Source organism: Psittacula echo (genome assembly GCF_963264785.1).
Source record: "Psittacula echo genome assembly, chromosome: 2".
Classification (NCBI taxonomy): domain Eukaryota; kingdom Metazoa; phylum Chordata; class Aves; order Psittaciformes; family Psittacidae; genus Psittacula; species Psittacula echo.
Window position 1 is genome coordinate 20,558,279 of NC_137737.1, and position 19,613 is coordinate 20,577,891.

Here is a 19,613-nt window from a genome sequence, read left to right on the forward strand (position 1 = left end):
GTTCAGTCACTTTGCAACATTATATGACTTCAACGAAAACAAGAAATATCAAAAACATTATAGTTTTTCATCTGAATATAAGCATATGGTCTATTGTATTCATTCTTTTTGAGTTAACTTCACAAAATGTTCTCTGAGTGTTGAGAATTGGCAGCTGTGCTGAAAGAATAGAGAGCACTCTGAATACAGGAGGTTCCCCTCGCTTTCCCAGGGGACTGCAGGAAGATCCAACTATGACCATTTGATTCAGGAGTTTGCCTTTAGATGGTGCTCTAGCTTCATGTTTTTCGGTTGAAACTGTTCTGAGATGTGGGTTAATCAGGGTTTGTAGCAGTTAACATGCAAAAATTTTGTGTCGTGTGAAGGGAAGAGCTCTGGGTGTGCAAGGGCTACAGTGGGATTGAAAGCCTGTGGCAATTCTTAGTATTTGGGTTATGTTTAATTTTAGTCAGCTCTGGTATTAAGAGAGGAATGGTCCCCTGCACTTAGCAGTGGCCTGTCATAAAAGTATCCAAAGTGTCTTAGCAAATGCAGACAATAATGGAATATGCTTATTAGATCTGTTCTAAGCTTGACTAATTCATAAAAGGTGTTTTTGCTCTACTAAAAACCAACTGCACTACTCAAGTTAGGCTGCCAAAGATATGTTGTAATCCTTTGGAAGAATATGATAGGGCAAATAAATCTGACCCATCAGAGTGCCTCCTAGCTTGCATATGCACACATAATGTTCGCTTTGTTCTGTTACCATCTGTGTGCCTTGCTGTATCACTGACTATTTCTGAAAATTTGCCTTCCCACATTCCTGAGTAGGGTGACCCCTACCAACAGGTAACTGAGAAAAACTAAATATTCACACATAGCTGAACTGCCTGCTCTTGGCAAAAATAAATTCCTGTTTTGATTCAAGTCGAGGTTTGAATAATGAATACAGGTAATTCTGTTTTCCTTTATATGTGTTACCTAAAAGTTGGACTGGTTTTAAGGTGGTTTGATCCCATGTTACAAAGTTATTTTAAATTTTCCTATACATGGCTTAGTTTCCTTTTAGGAATGTTAGACTTTGGCAAGTGTTAGAACCAATAAATCCTTTGAAAGTTATAAAAAATAATAGGTCAACAGCACTTTTGAAATAATTGTCATCATAATTTTTGGAATTTCTTTGAGGCACAAAGGTGACTTTTTCTCTTTTGTCAGAGATTAGATGGTTTAAAATTACTGGAATGAATTGCAGTGTTTCAGGTGTAAATAAAATGTCAGTCTCTCATACGCTGTTCCTTCCACCCTGCTGATGAGCAGGCAAGTGAGGAGCTTGGCTAACTCATGCACTGCTATCTTGCATTTAAAGAAGATATTTTTCATTAAAAACTTTGGTTCAGAGTTTTGGTCCTCTTCAAAGAGTTTGAGAATTAAAATTTGCAATCAGAAAGTGTCTTCATTATCTTGAGCACTTCTAAGTAATGCTGTACCACTTCACATGGTATCAATTACAAAGAAGCAGTTTGACAGCTAATGCCATGCATGATGTGTGCCACTAACAAGTGAACATACAGCTTTAAGAGCTTCCTCAAATTCAGAAGTACTTATTTTTACATGTACGAGGTCTCAATTTTAAATATGAGGCCTGAATACTAGATGCTGTGAACACTAGCTGGAAATGAAGGAAAAATGCACAGATTTTGTTCCTAGATTAGTAGAATTTTAAAGAAAATGTGTCACTACTAAATTGTTTATATTGAGCTTCAGCACTTACCTAACTTGCTTTAGCTGGCTATTTCCATGTTTGGAGCTATTAAATTATAAATTCAATCAGAAGTATATACTTTGTAATGTATTTTTCTGGCTTAAGTACATAAGTAAAAATGTCCCCAATTTTCAAGACCAGAGTACCATAACCAATTCCATGTATATTTCTGTAAGTGTCCAGTTAGTCTCCATGATGTTAAAACTGGAATATATGCAGGAACAACACATTATTATGGGCTTTCCTGTCTATTTTACATTTCTTCATCTCACAGCAGAAAGGAAAGACTGTAACTCACTTGGAAATGTGAATAAGTGGAACCTTTTGATTACTTTGGGGTTGAATGAAAATGGAAATTATTCCTGTGTGCAGTCAGAAGCCATAGCTATTATTTGACTATGGACGCAATAATTTTATGCTGCTTATTATGGTAATAACTGTTTTACTATTCCCTTTTATGTGCTATGAGAAGTTCAGATTATAAGTCCTTTGAGGCAGTTTCTGCTACAGGTGCACAGAACACAGCAAATCAGAGATCTTGTCTCAGAATGGGTGCCTCTGTAAGGAGTAATTCTGGTATTGCTGCTTTGCAGTTTTGAAACATTATGGCTAAGAAAGGATGCCCTATTACAGTATATGGAGTTTTGTTATTGATGAAATATGTGACTATTAATAGTTGATATTAGCTTAAAAGGAAAAAAATAATGTGTTTAACTTGAATTACAACTTGCAGATTATGTACCTCTTTAAATCCATAGTTTTTGGTCTCCTTCAGATTAAAAGTGAATCAGACATTGGAAGCTGTGATATTTTATGTTCCCTGTTGGGTCATAAAGATACTGTTACAAGGCTGAAAAGAGTTTGATTTTAAGTACACCTCACCCAGTTACTTATGAGAAAATCTTTAAAACAGGATCTAGAGTAAAAATGGCTTTTTGAAAAACAGTTTGTCATAACCCTTGGTCCACAGTTTCTAATATATGCAGTCCCAAGAGACTTTGTAATGGCTTTTTTCCTCGCACATTTCACACAGGGTTATGGGACTCACCTAATGAACCATCTGAAGGAGTACCACATCAAACACAACATTCTCAACTTTCTCACATATGCAGATGAATATGCTATCGGCTACTTCAAAAAACAAGTAAGTCAGTGTAAGAAATTGCTTGGTGCAAGAAGTTAACATCTAGCAATGATAAACTAGATGTGATGAACTAGTTGGATATAACGCATTGTGCAATTTTATGTGTATTTTTTTTTTTAATCTACAATATGTGCTCTGTGTTCATCTTGGGTAATGATATTGGCTTATAATGTATTTTATTTTGATGGACTCATTGGAGTATGGGTGTGCAGTGTAGCCTATGATTTGTTCAGTCTAAAATCCAATTGAATATGGGTTGGCTTCTTTATTCATTTAGTTCCTTCAGGCATTCTGTAAGAAGTGTAAAGAAGGACCGGACATACCTGCAGCAGACTAGAACTTACCTGACCTGTGCTCACTGCCACTCCTGATTTGAAGCACGAGGTCCAAGTTAAGGAAAGATTGTGATGTCTAATCTGTCAAGTAGATTTGACATATTAAGTAGGTGTCAACTATCTGATCAGACGGGAGAGTGAAGGTAGAGGTCAGACTTTTCTAGGAGATGTATACCAATAGGATAGAAGCAATGGACACAAGTTGGATCACAGGGAACTGCAACTAGATAGAAGGACTTTTTTTTTTTCCGCTCTCCATCCTGTCCTAAGGGTGGTCAAATACTGGAAAATGTTGCCCAGAAGGTTGTGGAATCTCTGTCCTTGGCAGTCTTAAAGACTGGATAAGCCTTTGGGCAACCGGATCTAATGAGACCTGCTCTGAGCAGGGATGGGGTTAGATGACCTCCTTAAGTCCCTTCCAGCTCCAGATGTTCTATACTTCTGTATATGAAACTGTTACAATTCACTCTTTACACATTGAAAAGAATAAAAGCTGGGCTTGTGACACAGCAACCAGATATGTGCACAGACCCTTTTCATGTATGAAATATCCCTTCCCAAATGTGGAGGTGCTGAGTCTTCATGTAAGTCTGAAGCCTTTGATGGTAAATTGTGAGGCAGAAGTTCTGATTGGGTTCCTTATTTTTACTGAGGTTGCATAGGTAGCACTGTAACAGAAGAATAAAACGCAGCCAAAGTGAGACTCCTACACTGCTCTTTATTGTCCTGGTTAATTCTTTTGTGGGTTTGTTTTTAAATGAACTTTTGAACTGTATAAAGACTTAGCATAACTTTGGAACTTTTAATGGGATTTGTTATCTTATTTTTTCACTTGAAATATAAAGATGAAAAAAATCACTTTTTTTTCAAGCTATAAAATTACTGTCATCTTATCGACTTCAACAGCAACTTTTCTTGACTAATGACTACAGGACTGGCAGTAGCAAATTTTTTGAAAACTCAGAAACTTTGTCCACAGTAAAGATCTTTTCCTCCCTTTCTTTATCTCTCCTATTCCCTTCTTTTTCTATACATATAAGCAATTAAGTATTCTTGGATTGAGTGACTCCTATGAGAAGGTGTTTGTAACACTATGAACAGTAGTCTGTAACTCTTTCCATTGTATTGTCTGTATTTTAACATTATGATGAATTTGGTTTGAAATCATCACAGCATTTCAAGTTAAAACAAATGTAAAAGGAAAATGGCATCATGACAGCTTGAGGGACATTTTTTTTTTTAATCTTTTTTTCTTCTTCAGGGTTTCTCCAAAGATATCAAAGTACCAAAAGCAAAATATGTTGGCTACATCAAAGATTATGAGGGTGCCACATTAATGGGATGTGAATTAAATCCAAGGATCCCCTACACGGAATTTTCTGTCATCATTAAAAAGCAAAAAGAGGTAAAGGGTTAAATGAAACACTGAACATTATAATCTATTCAGATGTTTAGAAGCAATTCAGTCAATGCCAGGTTAGCTTTTGTCTTTTCTTTGTGCTTAAAACATTGGAATGTTTACTTTTATTAGTTAGAATAAAACTTTCATCTAAGTCCCAGTGCAGTAATTTTGCAGAAGCAATAAATTCTACCTTACTAACTTTACGATAACAGAAATGTTGAAAAGTACTTGATATTTTGAGTATTTCATAGCTAAGTTCTGTCATAGGTAACTAAGCAAAATGTTGTGAGACTGAGTTGTTCTGCAGCTTTGACAATTGCTTTTCTTCCTCCCTCCTCTACTGACTGTAATGTTAATTAGAGTGGCTTTTGAACACTTGGAGTGTTTGTACTGCATGTCCTGTATTTTACTTGAAAGAAAGAGGATTTTCTTTTTCCTGTCACTGTTTTAACATACAAATCAAGGGTGACCTGTCTTAAATTGCAGGCTGGCCCTTTTTGGAATTTATGTGAGATATTCTTTATTTATTCCATAAGGCAGTTTATTATCAAAATAACTAAGATGTTACCAGTTTTGTTTAAATACCTTCTTTTTAAAGGGCTTTTAAAGAGGTACAAATGACAAAGATAATTTTTTCTTTCAAGGTTAGTCAAATCTCATTACTTTTTATTTTGTTAAAATGCGTCTTTATTGAACAGTCATTTTCCTTCCAATAGAGCTATTTTGCCCATGCTTGCAGAAAGAAAGACAATATCTGAGTGCTGTACATTTAGTTTACAACATTTCTTAACTTCACTCACTGGGAAAGTTTTTATATGTCTATACAACATAGATAGTAATTTTTTCCCTTTTATTTCTGCATGGTTGGGTTACTCTACTTGTTTGGCCGCTAAGACCATGTCACCCAGCACTGGGTACTGGTCACAGGACACCATTTGTGAGTTTGTACTGCTTGATTTGTAATTCATTTACAGTCACTATGAAAAAGATGAAAAATCCTTTAATGCAAAGCTTTGTGACCTGCTGACTTGTGAGTAGTCGGTGTTGAACAGCTTGTTTTAACTGGGAGGAGCCACTAGTTCCTAAATTATATGAAGAGTTGAAGGTGTGTTTAACAATCAGTTTGAAAGTGTTTTGATGTTACACTAGAATATGGCCATGGTGGTGGTGTATGCTGTATTTCTCTTAATATTTGTAACCTCTATTGAAAATCTGGGGTTTTTTTCCTCTTCGAGAGAAAATGCTATCTGTGTGTGGGTGAAGGTCCTCAAGAATAAAAATATGCCCAGTATGTCCATTATTTCCAAAGTCTCAAACTGTGATGGTCTGAACAGCTGCACATTTGTTTACTCCTGGTTATGAAGTAAGTAATTTTGAAAGAGATGTATTCATGACACGCAAAGCTTAGGTAATCGTCTAAGTGTGTATCAAGAGCACCACAGCAACTCACTTAGAATTGAGGTAATGAGATTGCAAAGCAGAACAGAGTGTACCCTAGAACTGGAAAAGCTTTTCCTGGCATTTACAAGCAGAGCAGAATTTCAGTTCCAAAGAGTGGCATCATTCTGACTTCCTCAAGGGAAAATCTTCAGTAAGAGTATCTCTGACTGGTACCTAAGAAATTCCAACAGTTACATAGTGACTTCAAAATGAACAGGTATCTCAAAAATTTTGGAATAGGAACATATTATGTGCATTGAAATACGTGCCTTGAAATTTCTGACCATCTCTGCAAAGCAGTTCAGAAGCACTAGGTGTTAGAATTAGAGCCAGTTCCCAAACCTGCTCCCAGGAAATCTCCTTCCCTATCTCTGCTGCCACCTTCCCAGGAGCTGTACAGCTTGTAATAGATACAGCAAGCAATGACTCATATTCTTCCGGATTTGTGCCTAAAAAGGCAGCTGAGAGACTTGGTAGCCTCATCTGCAGTGTCAATGTTGGGCCAGGTAGCTCACCCCTGTTACCAGCTTCAGTGGATCTATAAGGACCATAAGACTAGGAAGTGAGAGTGTTTCTGTCTGTCACAGCTTTTCATTAATCCTTTGAGTTACTTTGAGCAAAGCAATTATTTTTTGTTTTCTCTGCTGCTTTATTACAGATCATTAAAAAGCTCATAGAAAGGAAACAAGCTCAGATACGAAAAGTTTATCCTGGCCTTTCTTGCTTCAAAGATGGAGTACGGCAGATTCCCATAGAAAGCATTCCTGGAATTAGTATGTATCAGTCTCTTTTAACGTAGAACAGAAGCAGAACAGCCCAAGAAATGTCCAAGACTAGAAATACTAATGTAGTCACATATTTCTTTTTGATTAAAATGTAATTGTTTTGGTCTGCTGATTTGATTTCTCCAAAGATTGTTCTGTTTCCATTACAATTGCTGTCTTTGAGATTTCCTCTGGGCATCCCAGGTGGATCCACTTCTATGTAGATGTGTGTAATTTTATTTATATGTGATTCTTCTTCGATTTGTATCACAGAGTAGTCAGCAGTTTTCCTCTGGCACCACTGTTATGCACTACACTCCTGTACAAGAATGAGTTTTATGCTAAACGTGGACTTACACAACAAAACAGAATTAAAACAAGTATCATCTTTTGGAGGATTTTTCTCAACTGTGCTTTTCCACAATGTATTCTCTGTCCCTAGGGAGTCAAATTGGATAACTTTGATGTTGTTAATCTTTACTGAGTTTGTGGTGAAATATGTATTGAGTTATTGAAAAAGGATGTGTTTCATGTAGGAATATTTTAGAATCTTCCCAGCAGTCTGGAGGGAGAGGCATGTAGGAAATTGAATGGGGCTGCAGGCTAGATGGTTGTGTCATGTATTAGGAGTAGCTTTTATTAAAACAAACCCATTTTACTGCAGCACTGCTGAATGAAATGGCTTATCTTTTTAGAGTTGCAATAACTCAGTTAATGTTTTGACCTACTGTAGTTCCCATGTAATGTCTCGTGTTGTTGGTGTACAGGAGAGACTGGCTGGAAACCAAGTGGAAAAGAAAGAGGGTAAGTGCTGCACAAAGTAAAATGATGAAGCAGTTTGGAGATTCCTTTGAAAAATGTCCTTAAATATTGTCAATTGATATTTCCTTTGATCCACTGGGAACCAGATAAATAATCTGCACGGGATGAGTTCTTAAGTGCTTTTTTTGTGTTTTGTTTTGTTTGGAGTTGCTTTTAGGTAGGATGGACATCATAGGAGTGAAGAGAAGGGATCCAAACTAATCTTTCTGTATTCATATTTTCTTTCAAGTAAGGAGCCCAAGGATCCAGATCAACTCTACAGCACATTAAAAACCATCCTGCAGCAGGTGAAGGTGAGTGCTAGTTCTAGTTTACCTTTTGTAAAGATTTTAAAATTATTTGCAATATAGAGTTTCCATATTAGATACCTTACTTTTTTCTTTACCAAAGAGCCACCAAAGCGCTTGGCCCTTCATGGAACCTGTGAAGAGAACTGAAGCTCCTGGATATTATGAAGTTATAAGGTTTCCCATGGGTAATGACATTAACATTTTTTAAGTATAGCGTTTAAAAATCTTTATGGCTAGAGACATACCAGATAAAATGTAATCTGATTGTTTTATATTGAGATATATATTACTTGCAGCTGAATAGCTTTCAGCTCTGAAGTGCCAAGAGTACAGTGCTGTGGTTTGAAATTTATGACTGCTTTGTGACCTTTGTAGCTATATATATAGCGTATACATGTGAAATCTTAATATGCCCCAGAGAGCTTTTAAACAGTGCAGTCAGCTAGAAGCTTTTGGGGCTGAGCTAGCTTATGTGAGTTGTACAAATATGTTCTTGTGTGTGGTAACTGGTCATTGCAGATCCTGCTGGATAAAGGCAAACTTTCAGAAACACCTGAGCATTTGAATTGCTTTGAAACAGATTTAAGCCTTCTAAATCACGTAGAGAAAACCTGTTCAGAAGTACCAGGATTTTCTTGTTAAGTCTTAACAGTTTGCTTGAAGTTTAGGAAAATGCTTCATGCATCTGATTGTAAGATAACTTTTACATTCATATTTTAGATCTGTCAAAGTTGCACAAGGTGGTTTGTCTACATATTAATTGTTATATTTAAATCATGCAGCTGTTTATACAGGATTACTTGCAAAGGGAAGTACACAACTGCTAGTAACATTTTTCTTCTCTTTTGATTGCTGGGTCATACAATTTCAGTGATGATTCTGTGCTGTTCTAAACAGATGCTTGATTTGATTTGTTTTGCAGCAGCTTTAAAACTGAATCCTGCTACTCCTTCGTTGTTTATGCAGTACTCACCTCCATCTTGCTAATTACAGTTTCTGTACCTTTTAATGTTATTAGAGAATGAAATATAAGTTCATTGCAGGCTACTATCAATCAGTTTCTGCGTTTACCAATTTGGCTTAATGATTTTTTTATATTCAACTTATTCTTTCCAAATAGCAAATATATGTGTACTTTATAAAACAGCAGCTGGCTTCCTATATATCTGACACAAATGTATTTTCTAGCAATGAAAAGAAGAATATTGACACCCTCCTGTGGTAGAGTTTTCTCCTTTTCTGAGCAGAAGCTAGATCTAGAGATCTAGATGGCTGTTTAATCTGAACAGTGGTTACAAAGAACTTTCTGCCTGGACTGGCAAACCCTAAATAGTAATATTTCCTGTCCTTTCCTAGTTCAAATGTATTACACTGGAGACATGGGCAGCAGCTCTCATTTTAGGACTAAGTTGGAGCCATTGGTTTAGTTTTTGCCTTGTGTTTTTCAGCTAAGGAACCCAACATAACTAAACCACTTCTTGATTCATGGTCAACTGCTTTCTGTCTGCTCTCACTGCCAGCATGCTGATTCTGCACAAAAACTGCTCAGACATGATTTAAATTAAGAAAAACCATCATTGTCTTTTGTTATGCTATCACATACAAGATACATTTGTCTTTATGTTTGCATAAAGACTAAATTGTACAATATTTGAGAGGTATGGCTGTAGGGTTTTCTGGCTACCGTCTAATGTTAGTTCTCACGTATAAATACTTTTCCCCCCTGGTTTAAGTGCTCTTTCAGCTGCTTATTTTCAACAAACACTGTTTGGGTGTTTTGGGTTTTTTTGAGGTTTTTTACCACCTGCTGAATGGCTGAGTGACAGGTGCAGCCAAACTTTCACTGGAGTTAGAGAAGAGCTTAACTGACCAGCCAGGCAATGTTTGCTTTAGGGTGAGCTTGAATAGCTTTCTCACTTGAGTGCTATAATTAGACTATGGATATCTGGTTTAAATGTAGGCACCTGAATTTCAGACTCAATGGGAACTGAATGAGCCTTTGCTTTTGCAAGGTACTGTGCAACACCAGTGATTGGCAAGTTATGTATCATTGAAAGAGGTATCTGAGAGCATCTATCAAACTTTTCTTAAATAACCCACTCTTAGTTTGACAGGGCTTTTCTCTATTCTACCGAAGTTAAATCTCCCTTAAAAAAAACCCCAAACCAGGCAAAATAAATCCCTCAAAACCAAACCAAACCAAAAATACCTGCAACCACATTTTTAAATCTTCATTTTTAAGACTTAAGTCCTTGCATTGGAAGTCTTTGGTCTCTGCTGTCCTTGCAATACTTGTTGTCAGCAAGTTGGCTTCATTTCAGCTGTTTCTGTTACAGCTTCACAAAGGTGCTGCTGAAGCCTGGCTCAAGCATTGCAAAAAAAATAGTTAGAGCCTCTGAGGTGAGAAAAGCCAAGGCATCCAGCACACCTCCCACTACTTCTATTCCTGCACTCTCACCTAGAACGCTTGTGATGTTGCCAAACTTTTAAATGCCTGATGAGAGTTAACTAGGAAGGCAACCATGTGCAGAACACTGAGGTGCTTTATGTATTTTCTGGATGACTGATTTTAGTATAAAGGAAAACATTTCTTAAAGAATGTTCTGCAAGTAAGTTTTGTACGATGCTTTGTGTTGAAAGCAGGAGGGATCTCTCTCACATGACTCTTAACAAGGGATACATAACTATAAAGTTTGCAATGTAATTAAAATGTATGTAGAGCGTGGACCAGATTTAATCTTTTCTCATAGCTGCAAATACTGCTTGTAGTACAGACAGATGTCTTATCTCTGCTGTGTTCACACAAAAATGAGGGGTTTACATTAACATACATGTTTTGTGATGTTTGAATTCTTTACTTATAAACTCTTAAGGCCTCCTTCAGCAAAGCTGGAGCAGTTAGAGGAGAGTTAGGAACTCCTAACACCCACTGAAAACTTAAGACACAAAAAATGATGCTTTTATCTTTTAAAGAAATAAATAAACTCTACACAGAATCATTCTTACAGTGAAATGATGCTTAGTTCCAGGGGCTCAGCTGCTGTTGAAGCTTTAAAAAAAAGGGATCGTGCCTTAGATGAAGGCAATTAGGAATTCCACATCGTAGTTTTGCCAGTTCATGTTAAATAGCAAAGCAGTCTAAAGGGATATTGCATACCAAAAGTATTTGAGTCAAATGCTATTAATCTATTTTTCTTCTGTACAGATCTCAAAACAATGAGTGAGCGACTCAAGAATAGGTACTACGTGTCTAAGAAATTATTCATGGCTGACTTGCAGCGAGTCTTTACAAATTGCAGAGAGTACAACCCCCCTGAGAGCGAATACTACAAATGTGCCAATATACTGGAGAAATTCTTCTACACAAAAATTAAAGAAGCTGGATTAATTGACAAGTGACACTGTCTTTTCTACAACCACATAGTGTGCCTACTTTATGGGCAGGGGAAGCCATTCTATATCTGCATTGTGGGACTCAAAGGTTTCAAGAAACTTCTGTTTAATACTTAGCACTTTTAAAAACCCTCTTAGTTTTGCAAACATGTATTATACCGAAGTTACAAAAATTATTTTATTAAAATGCTTTATAATGTATTTAATTACAGAAAATTTCTTTTGTGTGCCGATTACCATATGTTCATAATAGGTTTATCAGTGACAGCCTCAGAAACCCCACGAAACATGTGGGAAATTGCACACGTTTGGGAATATGAAGAAAATTCCCAGACAACAGATGTTATAGCTTACCTAATGCAGTACCTATTTGATAAAGTTTTATTATTTTTTTTTTTCAGTAAAAAAAGAAAATAGTAAGGGAAAACAACAGTTTGGGGGGTTCTGAAACACTTGTTTCTTTATAGAATCTTTTTATAAGATATTATTTTTTAAAAGAAACACTCAGCTGGTTGAGAAGCTGTGAGAGAAGAACAGCCAGTTCTGGAAAAGGACTGCCTGTAAGCTTTGATAGATGCAAGTTTTTCTATTAATTTGGGGTTTTGATAAATATTTTACCTGTAAGTTGTAATCTCATAACCACTATTAAAAACAAAAAAAAATCTGGCTAGGTGTGTAATGTCATAGTGACTTGGCTTATGCAGGACATAAGTATCCAAAAGAACTTCAGAGAATCCGATTCGCATATGCTAGTCGATGTCAGTTGGCTTAGTGGAGTTAAGGTTTTGCTGCACTTCATGACCCACCCTGTTTACTACTCTTCACTGATAAATTCTTTGGGTTATTTAGCAGAGATAAGACTATTAAAAGAAGTCAACATATGACAGCTTCTAGCTCATATACTTGGCTCTGTGGTAAACTGGATTTTCTACCAAGCTTTATTGTAAATGCTTATTAAACATGATTATTTAGACCCAGGAACTTATTAACATTTTACAACTCATGTTAGTATATCTTCAAAAGAAGCACTTACATATATACTTTGCTGCTTACACTACATTTAAGAGGTACACCTAACTTCCTAATGGAGATCAGTACAGGCCAAAAAGCTGTCACTTGACATTTTCTAATTAGAGTTTGTAACTGTAAATTATAATTGCTTTTGTGAAAAACAGGTTCAACTTTTGTTCTTGCTGTTTTATATTTACAGATGTTACACTGGTAAAATTCAATAGTTGTAAGACTGAATAAAACCCAATTCTATGCTGTGTCAAAGAATATATTCCTGCAAAATGCCTGTGCAATGTTAAATCACAACTTGATTCTGCAAATAGATGTCAGGAACAACCTGGAAGTAGTAAATGTGGTACACAAGGTATTCAAAATGTTAACACTAGACTTACCATAGTGTTTTGTATAAAATTAGTCTGACCTGCATTTGGATCTATAACAAAGGTACAGTGAGCATTGTTTTTCTTTTAATAGCCAGTACTGGATGCTGTAATCCTGTTTGTAGATTGGGCCTACAAATGCACCTGTTAAGCTTGGTATCCTGTGAACTTTTGTTATTTTCAGAGTAGATTTTCTTATTGTCTTTCAATTGGATTGTCTCTTCTATATTGAAACATTTGTTTTCTAATTTAAGAATTAATATTTTCATAGATACTGTGCAATAAAGTTACATTAGGATATGTGGTTTTGCAAATGCTTTAACAGCTGATGAACTTTACATTTGTAAAATTAATATATTGTACTGGTACAGAATAGTTTTAAATTATATATGTACAAAACCCTACTTATTTTGGCCTTTTTTTCATTACTTAGTTCTGGCACTACAACTATACACACTGTTAAGCACAGCTGAGACTTCAGCATGGAGAGCTGTGGCTATTCCAGCTAGCATTCCCATCTCTGTGCTAACTGAGCTAGGTGCTGTTACTCCCATCTCTTCAATATCTCAAACAATTCTTTGAGCTTTTCAGGACTTGATTTTTAACCTCAAAGTGTGCTCATGCTGTTTTCTCATGTTTGTCTACTAGAGTCCTTCCTTTATTCACAAACCAGTTTATAGGGGAGCACACTGCAGGCTATGAGTACTTACCTATTTTCACTATGTTACTCAGATGGTACACTTCTTTTACATAACCTAAACAAACCTGCACGTGTCTAATACCTACCAGACAATTAGACAGCATGAAGATTTATTTCCTCCCCCATCCACTAAGACTTTGTCCTGTGCCACATCATGTAAAAGTGTACACTGTTCAGAGGGTAGCAAACAGTGGTCTAAAGAGGCTTAGACATTTTTCTGGAGACTTCTAAGAAGCAGTTCAGACTATTCAAGACTTTGTCCTGCAGCCGCAATGGAACTGCAATTCTTCAAGATTAATCCAAAAACAAACCCCCAAGCCAGATGCACCTCATCGTTGCGTGAGGCTGCTCTGCTGTCACCTTGTTTGTTTTTCTGTCCCTGATAAGTAGCTGCTATAAATTCATTTGCTGAAAGTAAAGAGCACCTAAAGTTAAATGATTGCCCAAGTTCCTGTAATATTAAGAAGTATGCTAACACCCAGAGCTAGAATTTTAGGATACAAATGGATTAAGTTTCAGTTCCAACATCTAAAGGCTGGTACTGTGAACAAATATTTTTCAAACACTCAGTAGCTGAAGCTTTTATTATGAAGTCCCATAAAACCAATTTACACTCAACCAAAGTAGAGCACTGTTCACAGACCTTCACAGATGACCAGATAGGAACAAAGTTAGTAACTCTTCTAAACAGCAGTACCAAGCAACCCTAAATTGTTATTTGAGAGAGCTCCAGCTACATAATCAGATTTCAACTGACAAAGCTTATGGCACAGAAGATGGGGAAGGAGCACACTAGGTTGCAGCACGCCTATGGATGACATTGCTATATTTGAAGCAAGTAAGGAAATTGCTAAAAGAACATTAGCCATCGCAGATGTGTTTACAATGACCAAAACATTTATTAGAAACTTCAATATGAAACTACAACCATTACAACCAATTACCAGAAGAGCTGTACAAATATTGTTATAGAAAAAAAAAAAAAAATCCAAAACCTGAAAACACCAAACCATTTGATCTTAAATGTCTGAACAAGCAGGGTATAAGTTACTAAATTATAACATAAGTCATAAATTTACATTACAAAATGCCTTCAGGCAAAAGGGTTCGAATGAAATCACCTTAGTTAAAAAAAGTAGCCTTGTGTCTTCTAGATCATGAAAAAGTCACTGGATTGAAACCAGCCCCCCTTAACTGTATATCCTTAGCATTAAGACACATAGAAATAATGGCATATTTGTGCAAAATATCCAGGAAATTATTGTTGCACAATATTTCCTTTCTTCACAGAACCAGCATGGTTTTGCTATTGTGACTGGAAATATCAACGACAGCCCACAAATTTCTCATTGTATTTTGACAGAGGTTTTTTCTTAAGAGAAAGGCGCTTGGCATTATTTTTCTGCTTGAAAATTGGAGAATTCAGGAAATTTGTGTCTGTGAATGGATCCCCTCTTCTGAGTTTCCTAAAAAAAGAAAAAAAATGAGTTTTGTTCCAAACAGCACTTAACACACATGAACTATTTCATCTTACTAACATCAGACCTCTCTTTGAATGTTTTCTTAGTATTTTCTTAATATTTAAACTACCCCCTCAAATCCTCCATTTGATGGAATATTATGAGCTTTAGATCAAACTGGAAAGTAAGACACCTACCCTGCAATACTTGGTTCTTTATAGCACACAGTAATAGTACAGCTTCGCTTGCGTTTTGGAGATCGTGGTTCTTCACATTCTGGGACAACAGCTGCATTCCCAGTGCTGGGGAGCAATGAAGTGGTATTGGTAACATCACGAAGATGACCATGAGATGGCTCTGAAGGCTGCCCTGGGATGAAATTAGGCACACTTACAACAATTCAGGCAAGCTAGCTTAAAAGAGAACATCAGTGAACACACTAGATGTGAAGTAACTTTCAGCTGTAACTATTATCTTCACGTTGTACTTGAAAATACGTAAGAGGATCAACAAATTCAGGATTGTAGTTTGGAAAAATAAGTTAACACTAACCAGTGCCCAGCAAAGTGTGATTTGTTGTTCCACGTATCTCAATTTATACTTTGTTCTCCTCTTTTGTCCTCAGCTTTAGTACATCATTAAGCACATCTAAAATACAGTATTGATTTATTGTTGACCAATTTCTTATACATGTCTTTAATTCCAATCTGCTGAGGGGAAAAAAAAAAAAAGCTAAATAATTAATCTAATGATTTCTGTAACACTGGTTGGTATTTATTAAAAAAAAAAACCAAAACCAACCCTAAAATAAAAAAAGTCTAAATCTCTAAAAGAAAGTTATCTCTTAAAAAAACAAAACCAATTACAGTAACACTTTCTATACTTACTAATAGACTTGTCACTTGATTTATTGCTTTCAGTCTCTTTTTCATTATGGAGTTTCTGCTCATGCTGTGCCAAACATCTTTTAGACCTTGGCCTTGCATGGACTGGTGATGTATCTATCTTGTCCACTGAACTTCTCCTTCTTTTTGATTTACCCTTGTAAGGCTCATAGAGGCTGTCATCTGAATCTTCTTCAGTATCACTTGACTCGATGGTATTGGTTTCAGATAAGTCATTTTTGTCATCCACACCAGTATCTGTGTCATTCACCTTATTTTGTCGAAAAGGTGTAAGATGGACACTCTCTTCCAAATGAAAGTCATAAGCATCACTGAAGCCACCCAAGAAATCCAAATTTTTCTTGGAAGCCCCTTTACCCTGTCTTTGTTTTGGTGTTTGTCTGGAAGATTTTTTAGGTTTTTCCAGTTTTGCCTTCTGATGCTTCTCTTTCCTGACTTGAGAGTCTTCTCTGTTTTCACACTCATGTCGTTTAAGATCAGAATTATTGTTTAAGGGGGACTGTGCAGTTTCAGAATCTGTTCTCCTCAACACCAGCTCTGAACCTACCTCATTTTCATTCAACTGAGAAATATCTAAATTTCTGCCTTCTACAGTACACATCTCTAGACTTTCCTCAAGTCTAACTTCATCCAGTTCAGAAAGCTTTTTTGTTGAAGCAGGTGCTTCTGAATGGTTCCATACACCAGTATAATGTTTGTTGTAGTTTCTCAACTTCATGTCGCAATTCCTAATAGACGCATTTTTTGGTAAGAGGTTACCAAGTCCATCCTTTCTGCTTGAAGAGATATTTTCCAGCTCTGCCACTATGATGTCCAGATGAAAATCAGACATTCGTCCTTGCAATTGAAGAGAAAGAGTCATATTAATGCTAAATAGTAGCAACCTGTTAAGGTTTTGTGCAAGTTCTGAACCTGTCAAAAATTAAGACTATTCTTAGAATTTTCCCCATAGATATGTATAAACCAGTATTTGGCAATCAAGGTAAGTTCTGTTTAATACAGTTTCCAGACAGGAAGCAGTTAAGTATACTACATTAGGATTTTCCTCTAAACTATTCCATTTGGAAAGGTTATCTATGGGTCATTTATTTTCTGAATGTTTTGCTTTGTTAACAGTTGTTGATTTCATAAATGATACTAAATGACTAAAGATGACTTTACTCTGTTGAACTGTTTGGTAGACAATGAAACTATATTTCAGGTATATAAAAGACAAAACATTTTCAATTCTCCCCACCCCCATTTTACTAGGCATCTTCATTCAAAAAGTTGCCAACATTAATACCTAACCTTTATGATAATAAGTGGAAAACTACTTGACAATTACTTCAAAAGCATTAATTACTTTTTAAACTTACACATTTTTTCCCCTGATTCAGAATACAGCAGTGTCTGGTACTTTGATATAGTTACCTTTGTCTGGAACTATTTTGTTTGAGGAAACAGCATTGTCAGATTCCTCACAGGTCTCTGACACAGAGTGAGTAAGCTCATTTTTATTGCTATCAGCCTCCATCCCACTTGGAAGTACTTGATCATCCCCATCAGCACACTGTAGATGTTTTCTAGAGAAAATACCAAAAGGTAGTATTTACCAAATAGCAATGTATTTTATCACAACACAGCTACTTCATTGCATTGGATTTCTTCCCTTTTTTCCATTCAAAAAATTAAGCTTACTGATACAAGATACTTACACTGAATGTATCGGCCCTACGACACTGGAACTGTTTTCAAGAACTGAAGAAAGCACTCTCCCATTCTGTCAACAAAATAAATCTTAATGTGACTAAGGAGATGAAAAAAGCTTACATGATATACAAGTTTTAGACAACAGCCAGGCTACCCACAGAAGGGCCAAAGAGGCTCTTGACTGCTTCTCTTTCTGGCCGTGTAAACACAAAGTACTGTGGGATCTCACATACTCAGCTCCTGCAAGTCAACACATTCATCACCAGCCTAATCATACAGACAGTGAACAGAGAAAAGAACTGTAAGGATAGTACAAGGAACATGACATAAACCCATAGAAAATCAGGGTGCCCCTACTACTGTGTAGCAGAGCCTCAGTCCCACTAACTACTACATATACCCACATTGTGGACCACATGTCATACTGGGAACTGTGGGAGCAATTGTTTCTCCAAACTAGGCTTAAGTCTCAAAAATTATGAGCATCTATGTTGGAAGTAATAAGGGGGAAGAATTAACAGAAATCATGCCCCTCTAGAGCAGAAGGTACTTACTACACCTACGGAACACAGATTCTTTGCTGGGCCAAGGAGATCAATTGAGTCCAGTAAATTCTGAGAAACTCTTGAAATTATCTTATTCAAGGCTTGCAGTTGATTCTAACAAACAAAAGAAGGAAAATAATGCTGTTATTGTCATACTCTAGTATCAACTACCAATGAGAGAACTTAGCAGCATTATGAGTTGACTAAATTAGTGCAGATTTTGATGTTCAGCTTCACTAAATCATGAAGTTACTATTAAAAATACCTCAGCAAGTCCTTGTGCTTGCTTGAGCCTAAGATGTCTTTGCAATTCGAACATCTGAACCTTCAGATTTTGATAATCTTTCTTTAAATGAAGGATGATATCCTGGGCATCCCTCAGTTTCAGCTTTTCTTCTTGCAAAGCCTGAGCTAGGGCTTTGTTGTTTGCTTGAAGGCTCTTCATTTTCTTGGAGCTGTTGGCTACAACACAAGAGTGAATATTTCAACTTAGCTTAAAAAAAAAAAATAAATTGTGAAAACTATTAAGACATCAAGCACCCTTACTTGCTATTTTGCCCTTTAAGGTGCAGATCTGGCTAATTTTATCCAACCTCATCCATTTCTGATTTTTCCTCTCTTTCATTCGTTCTTTTATATCATCCAGAGTGTCTTTGACAGGTTTTTTCAAGTATTCAGCCATCTTCTCCTTTAAAAATACAAAGAGTGAAGAACTCATGAAGCTGGTGATGCTCAACACTCCCCAATGCCAAAAGAAAAGGAACAGAGAAACAAGAGTAAAGCTCATAGAATGGTTTGGGTTGGAAAGGACTTCAAAATCATCCAGTTCCAACCGCCTGCCACTGGCAGGGACACCTCCCACTAGATAAGGTTGCTCCAAGCCCCGTCCAACCTTGCCTTGAACACTGCCAGGGATGGGGCAGCCACAACTGCCTTGGGCAGCCTGTTCTAGGGTCTCACCAACCTCACAGCAAAGAATTTCTTAGTGGTGTTTTTAAGTTGCACATATACACACATTAGACACCCACAAGCGTTAACAGCCTCACAGACAAGACCACTTTCAAAACACTTCCTTGCAGCACGGCTACTGCCACTACGCCATTATCCGATGTGCAAACCGCTCGGTGCCCGCGGCGCAGTCCAGGCCGTGGGCTCTAAACACTCTCACTGGGGCGGCACGACGGGTACTGAAGGGTGAAGAGTGTCCCCAGGGGGCCGGCAGTGGACCCTGGTTCCTCTAATACTGAGGGCAGGCCCTCACCGATGACATACCGTACCTCCTCAGAAAAGCGTACCCACGTCAGGCAAGTCCCTCGCCCGGCCGCGGCTGCCCGAGCCCCGCGCGGAGGCGATACCGCCGCAGCGGCAGCCGGCTCTGCCCCGGTGCCCACCGCAGAGCCCCGGCTCTCCTCAGCAAAAACCACAGACCGACGCGCTCGGCCTCAGAGTACGGGGAGCAGCAGAACACCCCTGACTTCAGCCAGACGGTTGGCTCTCCGCCACCAACGTTCAAAACCGACCGCCGCGCCCTCCCATTGGTCCTACGTGACTCTCTACGCACAGCACGGCCCCCGCGTTCATCCGCG

At 37.3% G+C, this 19,613-nt stretch overlaps 2 protein-coding genes across 6 annotated transcripts in view; one reads left to right on the plus strand and one right to left on the minus strand.

Annotated features, from left to right (window-relative positions):
* Window positions 1-13,121, plus strand: part of KAT2B (lysine acetyltransferase 2B) — a 44,581-nt gene extending 31,460 nt beyond the window's left edge. Inside the window, exons 12-18 of one of the 5 annotated variants that reach the window (XM_080639595.1) lie at window positions 2,778-2,888; window positions 4,485-4,628; window positions 6,724-6,838; window positions 7,597-7,633; window positions 7,881-7,944; window positions 8,042-8,126; window positions 11,147-13,121. In XM_080639595.1, the coding sequence (XP_080495721.1) occupies window positions 2,778-2,888; window positions 4,485-4,628; window positions 6,724-6,838; window positions 7,597-7,633; window positions 7,881-7,944; window positions 8,042-8,126; window positions 11,147-11,340 (750 nt within the window). In that variant the 3' untranslated portion in view covers window positions 11,341-13,121. Of the gene's footprint in view, window positions 1-2,777; window positions 2,889-4,484; window positions 4,629-6,723; window positions 6,839-7,562; window positions 7,634-7,880; window positions 7,945-8,041; window positions 8,127-11,146 lie in introns of those variants that run through there. The other 4 variants (XR_013958947.1, XM_080639596.1, XR_013958948.1 and 1 more) reach the window with 4 other exon arrangements.
* Window positions 13,122-13,844: 723 nt separating this feature from the next.
* On the minus strand, window positions 13,845-18,832 carry SGO1 (shugoshin 1). Its single transcript, XM_080610336.1, has 8 exons — window positions 18,574-18,832; window positions 18,293-18,489; window positions 18,037-18,141; window positions 17,488-17,552; window positions 17,204-17,355; window positions 15,773-16,627; window positions 15,083-15,254; window positions 13,845-14,891 (listed from the first exon to the last, which is right to left on the minus strand). The coding sequence occupies exons 1-8, from the start codon at window positions 18,812-18,814 to the stop codon at window positions 14,750-14,752; spliced, it is 1,929 nt and encodes a 642-aa protein (XP_080466462.1). The 5' UTR covers window positions 18,815-18,832; the 3' UTR covers window positions 13,845-14,749.
* Between the last annotated feature and the right edge of the window lie 781 nt (window positions 18,833-19,613).

Excerpts from the sequence above, each read along its gene's own strand:
- SGO1 (XM_080610336.1), bottom strand. The coding sequence starts at position 18,814 with ATGAGCTTTACTCTTGTTTCTCTGTTCCTTTTCTTTTGGCATTGGGGA. Across the intron at positions 15,255-15,772 it reads ATCAAGTGACAAGTCTATTA|GGCAGCCTTCAGAGCCATCT; the intron begins GTAAGTATAGAA and ends ATTTCATCCCAG. Across the intron at positions 14,892-15,082 it reads AAAGAACCAAGTATTGCAGG|GAAACTCAGAAGAGGGGATC; the intron begins GTAGGTGTCTTA and ends TTCTTTTTTTAG.